This window comes from Pteropus vampyrus, unplaced genomic scaffold (assembly GCF_000151845.1).
Source record: "Pteropus vampyrus isolate Shadow unplaced genomic scaffold, Pvam_2.0 Scaffold141, whole genome shotgun sequence".
NCBI lineage: Eukaryota > Metazoa > Chordata > Mammalia > Chiroptera > Pteropodidae > Pteropus > Pteropus vampyrus.
This window is the reverse complement of record NW_011888922.1, coordinates 2778269-2783140: the sequence shown is the minus strand read 5'-3', so window position 1 is coordinate 2783140 and position 4872 is coordinate 2778269. Positions and strand designations below refer to the sequence as shown.

The 4872-nt window shown below is 55.4% G+C and overlaps 1 protein-coding gene across 1 annotated transcript in view; it reads left to right on the top strand.

Moving 5' to 3' along the window:
- The window catches only part of MYO7A (myosin VIIA), a 72544-nt gene that overhangs the window by 16944 nt on the left and 50728 nt on the right, over positions 1 to 4872 (top strand). The window contains exons 3-6 of the mRNA XM_023535554.1: positions 3154 to 3338; positions 3839 to 3960; positions 4039 to 4181; positions 4460 to 4573. Of these exons, the coding sequence (XP_023391322.1) occupies positions 3154 to 3338; positions 3839 to 3960; positions 4039 to 4181; positions 4460 to 4573 (564 nt within the window). The remainder of the gene's footprint in view (positions 1 to 3153; positions 3339 to 3838; positions 3961 to 4038; positions 4182 to 4459; positions 4574 to 4872) is intronic.

The window sequence follows — 4872 nt, the reverse complement described above, 5'->3', positions numbered from 1 at the left end:
AGCAGTTAATTTCTTCTCCATCCATTAATGCAGTTACTCTTTCGGTCAAATCAGCAACAGTTTGCTGAGTGTCCTACGTGCTGTGCAGGGTGCCAACCCTGGGTATAGAGGAGAGCAATGCTGGGGGCACAGACCTTGAACCAGAATTATGGAGGAGTCAGGTGGGCCAAGCACAGGGACCATGTGGGATGTGATGGATTACATTGGAGTGTGCCCAGCTTCCTGCAAGGGTGATCATCTCAGTTTGGACTCTAAGGATGAGCAGGAATTAGCAGGATGACGGGGCAGAGGATGGAGTGTGGGGCTTTTAACTGGAGGTTTAATATAGAGAAGGCTCTGGCTGTGTGGGATGTTGCTGGTGAGGGCTGGGGCTCAGGGGTCCTGTGGGCAGGGAAAGGATATGGACTTTACCCTGAGGCCATGGGAAGCGCTTGAGGGTTTTCAGCAGAGGAATGACGTGATCAGATATTTTATAAGTTGACCCTGGCTCCCAATGGAGGATAGATTGTAGGGGACAGTATGGAAGTGGGAAGCCTGTGAGGAGGTTCCTGCAGTGGTCTGCTGAGAGCCAGTGGTGGCCGTGGCCAGAGGGGTGGCTGCGCCGATGGAGACAGGTGGGCTGGGACGAAGGAGAGGGAGGCGTCGAGGGGCCTCCCAGGTCCCACCCTGGGTGAAGCATGGTGGTGGTACTGTTGGTAGTACTGCTGGGAGGCTGAAGGCCAGGACGAGTTCCAGTCTGGACAGGCAGGTGGACATCAAGTGGGGATATCCAGGAGGCAGGGGGCTGAGGGGCCTGGTACTCTGGAGAGATCCCTGGGCTGTGGACAGAGTGGAGAGGGCCGTGGAAGATGTGAGTGGGAGAAGAGGGTCCAGGCCCAGTCCTAGGAAGTCTTCCTTCCATGTTCTAGGGCATCCTCGGCCCTCTCAGGCATGGCCCCGCCACACACTTGGTGGCCGAGCCTGCTTTCAGGGCCACCTCTGTCTGGTCCTGACCACCCCCCTCCCTTCCTTGACTGGTTCTTTGGGTCTGAAATAGTGTCTCCACCTTCAGCTTCTGCAGCTGCTATTCATCCCTTCATAGCTGCCAGGGTGACCTTCCTCCAGCAGACCTCCCAAATGTCACGCCCTTTCACGCCTCTGTGCTTGATTCCCACTGAGAGCCCTCCGCTTCCCCTCTCCCTCCACCTCGCCCTTTCATTAGTCCCAGGGGCTTCATCTGAGCTCCCGCAGCCCCAGGCTTTCCCTCCCTGGCCCTGAGGGAGGAGGGGCTGCTGTCAGCCTCCTTGCTTGTCTCACCGAAGGATTCTAGAATGGCCACGTGGAGCCAGCTTCATGCCACGTGGTGACCATGGCCAAGCGATTGAGTGTCACGTTATTAAGAAGAAAAGAAATTAGCACTTAGGGACAGCCAGTCTGTACCAGGTACCTGTCAAAGATTAGGCGCTTGGTCTTTCCAACAGCTTGGGAGGTGGATGTGAACCATCCCCTTTTACAGATGATCAAACTGAGGCTCAGAGAAGTGAAGTCATCTGGCAAAGGGATGTTCCTTGTGGTCACTCCCCAAGCCCAGATCAGAGTCTAGCTGGTTCCCACAGCTGGGCCGGGCTGAGCTGTAGGGGATGGTGGCAGAGGCGTTCCAAGGCTGGAGGTCAGCAGGTTCTGCTCTGAGAGGTTACCTCAGCCCTGGGGTGTGTGGAGGGTTGTTGGTGGAGAAAGCCCTTATTTCCCTGTTCCCCAATGACCACTTTCCTTTTCTCCTGCTCCCCACTTTCCAACCTTTTCAGACCAGCTGTGGTAGGCAGGCGAGCGTGGCATAGAGTCAGCCGCAGCTCTCCATTTGTGCTTGGCCTGGCCGCTGCCCTCCAGCCCCCACCCCACCCCACCCCACCCCACCCCACCCCACCCCTCTTCTTCCTGCTTGGACTCTTGCATAGGGTCAGTCAGCATAGTGAGCCTCAGCTGCTTCTGGCATGGGCTGCTTGAAGGAAGGTCCTGGGTTGGAGCCCAGAGAAGGGTGGTGTCTGGCCAGGTCTCCTGGCCCAGGGTGGGCAGAACCAGGACCGGAGCCTGGGTATTGGGCCCCTAGTCCAGGGCTGCTTTGCACAGCTACACCGGGCCCTAGGGTGGGCGTTTCCCCTGGCATGTGGTTCCAGGCAGCCGTGCCTTCCCTGCATGGCCACCTCAGGCTGCGGCATGGCTGTGGCTCTGGTGGGAGGCACTGTACTCTGGGTGGTAGGGGATGGGTAGGCTGTCACCTCCCCTGTGGGGTCACATCTTTCTTCAGCCTCTCCAGGCCCAGATGTCAATACATCCATTATCAATTACTGGCTGGGCCTGACCTTTTCAAGTTGGGGTAGGGAGGGATGGGAGGAGAGAGAAGTAACTCCTAAGTGCTTCACTGTGCCCTGGTGGCAGGAGGGCCAGGCCTTGTTGACCCCTGTTTGTCAGAGCCTGGACCCACAGTGGAAAATTTTGCACACAAGTGACCATTCTGTGCACTAAGAGAAGAGCCCATGGACAGGAGCCCCCATAAGGCTTTCTGAGTTGCATCTTGCCCCTGAGCCTACACTGCCCAAGATGGCTGGAGGCACCCTGTCCCCAGAGCACAGGGGCAGTGCTGCAGAGAACAGGGCTCACCCAGCCCCCAAATCACATACTCCAGCCCCTTCAGCTATTTATGGCTTGGTTCTATTCTCCCATCACAAACCCAGCCTCTGCTCTGGAAAGGTCCAGTTTATGAATTTTGCTCCAAAAGTTTGGGCTGCAGGACTTGGAGGCAAAGATGAGAGTTAGTATTTGAGGAGTATCTACAGTGTGCTATGAATTTTTAGTCTTCTTTAATCTTCATAAACAGTTATTTTATGCCCATTTTATAAATAAAGATGAGGAAATCAAGTCTTAGAGACCCTCCCTCCCTCTCCACTTCTTCCTTCCCTTCATCAAATGTCTCTGAGCACCTACTCTGACCCAATGCTAATCTGAAGGCCCTGCCCCAGCTAATAGGGAGGCAGGGTTCTGACCCATGAACCATGTTACTCCAAAGCCAGTGCTCTCCCTTCCAGAGGGATGGAACAAGGCAGAGCCTGAGATCTTTCTAGAGTCAGAGCCTCCCACATGGGAAGAGGTGAGCTCCCTGTTCCCTGTTGCCCACAGACATACACGGGCTCCATCCTGGTGGCTGTGAACCCCTACCAGCTGCTCTCCATCTACTCACCAGAGCACATTCGCCAGTATACCAACAAGAAGATTGGGGAGATGCCCCCCCACATCTTCGCCATTGCTGACAATTGCTACTTCAACATGAAACGCAACAGCCGTGACCAGTGCTGCATCATCAGGTGAGCGGCTTAGCACCAGTATGGCATACCAGGCTTAGCCCCTAGAGCTCCAGCTCTTTGCTCTTGCTGATGTCTTATAATGTAGAGAATCATCTCCTCTTTCCCAGGCCTTATATCTCTATTAATGTGACCAAAGCTTATATTAGCTTTTGAGGCCAACTTTATTTACTACTGGCTCCTTGAAATCTCAGGCTCCTGTTCTCTCTTGAGCAGAGGATAAAAGGACAAAGCATTGATCAAACATCTAATATGTGCCATGCTCTATGGCAAGTATGGATACAGGACTGCGCATGCCTGAATGAAGGGGTAGGAAAGTAACCTTCAGCTGTGGCCGAGCACTGAGCTTCTTTAGCCTTCCCCCAGCCCTGGAAGGTCTATATTGTCAGCCCATTTTACAGATGGGAGAGGGTGGGTGAAGGAAGCAGCTTGGGCTGAAGCCCTGTGGGGAGCGGGGCAATGCAGACTGATAGGCCCTGCCTCTCTCTGGGTCTCCTCTGCAGTGGGGAGTCTGGAGCAGGGAAGACAGAGAGCACGAAGCTGATCCTGCAGTTCCTAGCGGCCATCAGTGGGCAGCACTCATGGATAGAACAGCAGGTGCTGGAGGCCACCCCCATCCTGGAAGGTAGGGCAAGGGTTCTCAGGGCAGGTGGGAGGCTGGGTGGGGGCTGACCTCGCCCATGACCTGCTACCCACCCTGAAGCATTCGGGAACGCCAAGACCATCCGGAATGACAACTCCAGCCGCTTTGGGAAGTACATCGACATCCACTTCAACAAGCGAGGTGCCATTGAGGGCGCCAAGATCGAGCAATACCTGCTGGAGAAGTCACGCGTCTGTCGCCAGGTGGGCCCAAGCCTGGGGGCAGAGCTGTCCCTGCCCAGGACCCCCAGCCCCAGGGCTGTGTGTGATACACATTGTCTGCACCGCCTCCGCTGTCCCTAGGCTGCTGCCTGCCTGCCTGTGCCTGAAGCCCCACCGTGAAAACACCACGGGGCTTTTTCACGAAAACCAGTTGTTAAAATAGCAAACTGTGTTTCCAGTCTTCTTGATTGTCTCATTGCTGATGGCTTCCTCTTGCCTTCTTGTCCTTGTCTCCCAACATCTTGTGTCCATTTGTTTAGGCCCCTGATGAAAGGAACTACCACGTGTTCTACTGCATGCTGGAGGGTATGAGCGAGGACCAGAAGAAGAAGCTGGGCCTGGGCCAGGCCACAGACTATAACTACTTGGCCATGGTGAGGCCCAGGTGGGGCACTCATGGAGGGGGACACCCATTGCAGTGAGGTCAGGAGCAGCCCACCCAGCCCCTCCTCAGCTCTAGGCTTGGTGGGTGGGAACTTCCACAAGGGCTTTCTCCTGTCCCCTGACCTGCCCAGCTCACCCTGGGTTTGCATATACCCTAAGGCCTGTTCCCTACTTGGGCACGCATCCACCTGCACACACGTCTAGACATATTCTCACCACAGACACATTCCTTAACGTGTGTAGATGTCCCAGACCCAGGGACACAGACATGCACATGCCTACGTGTACA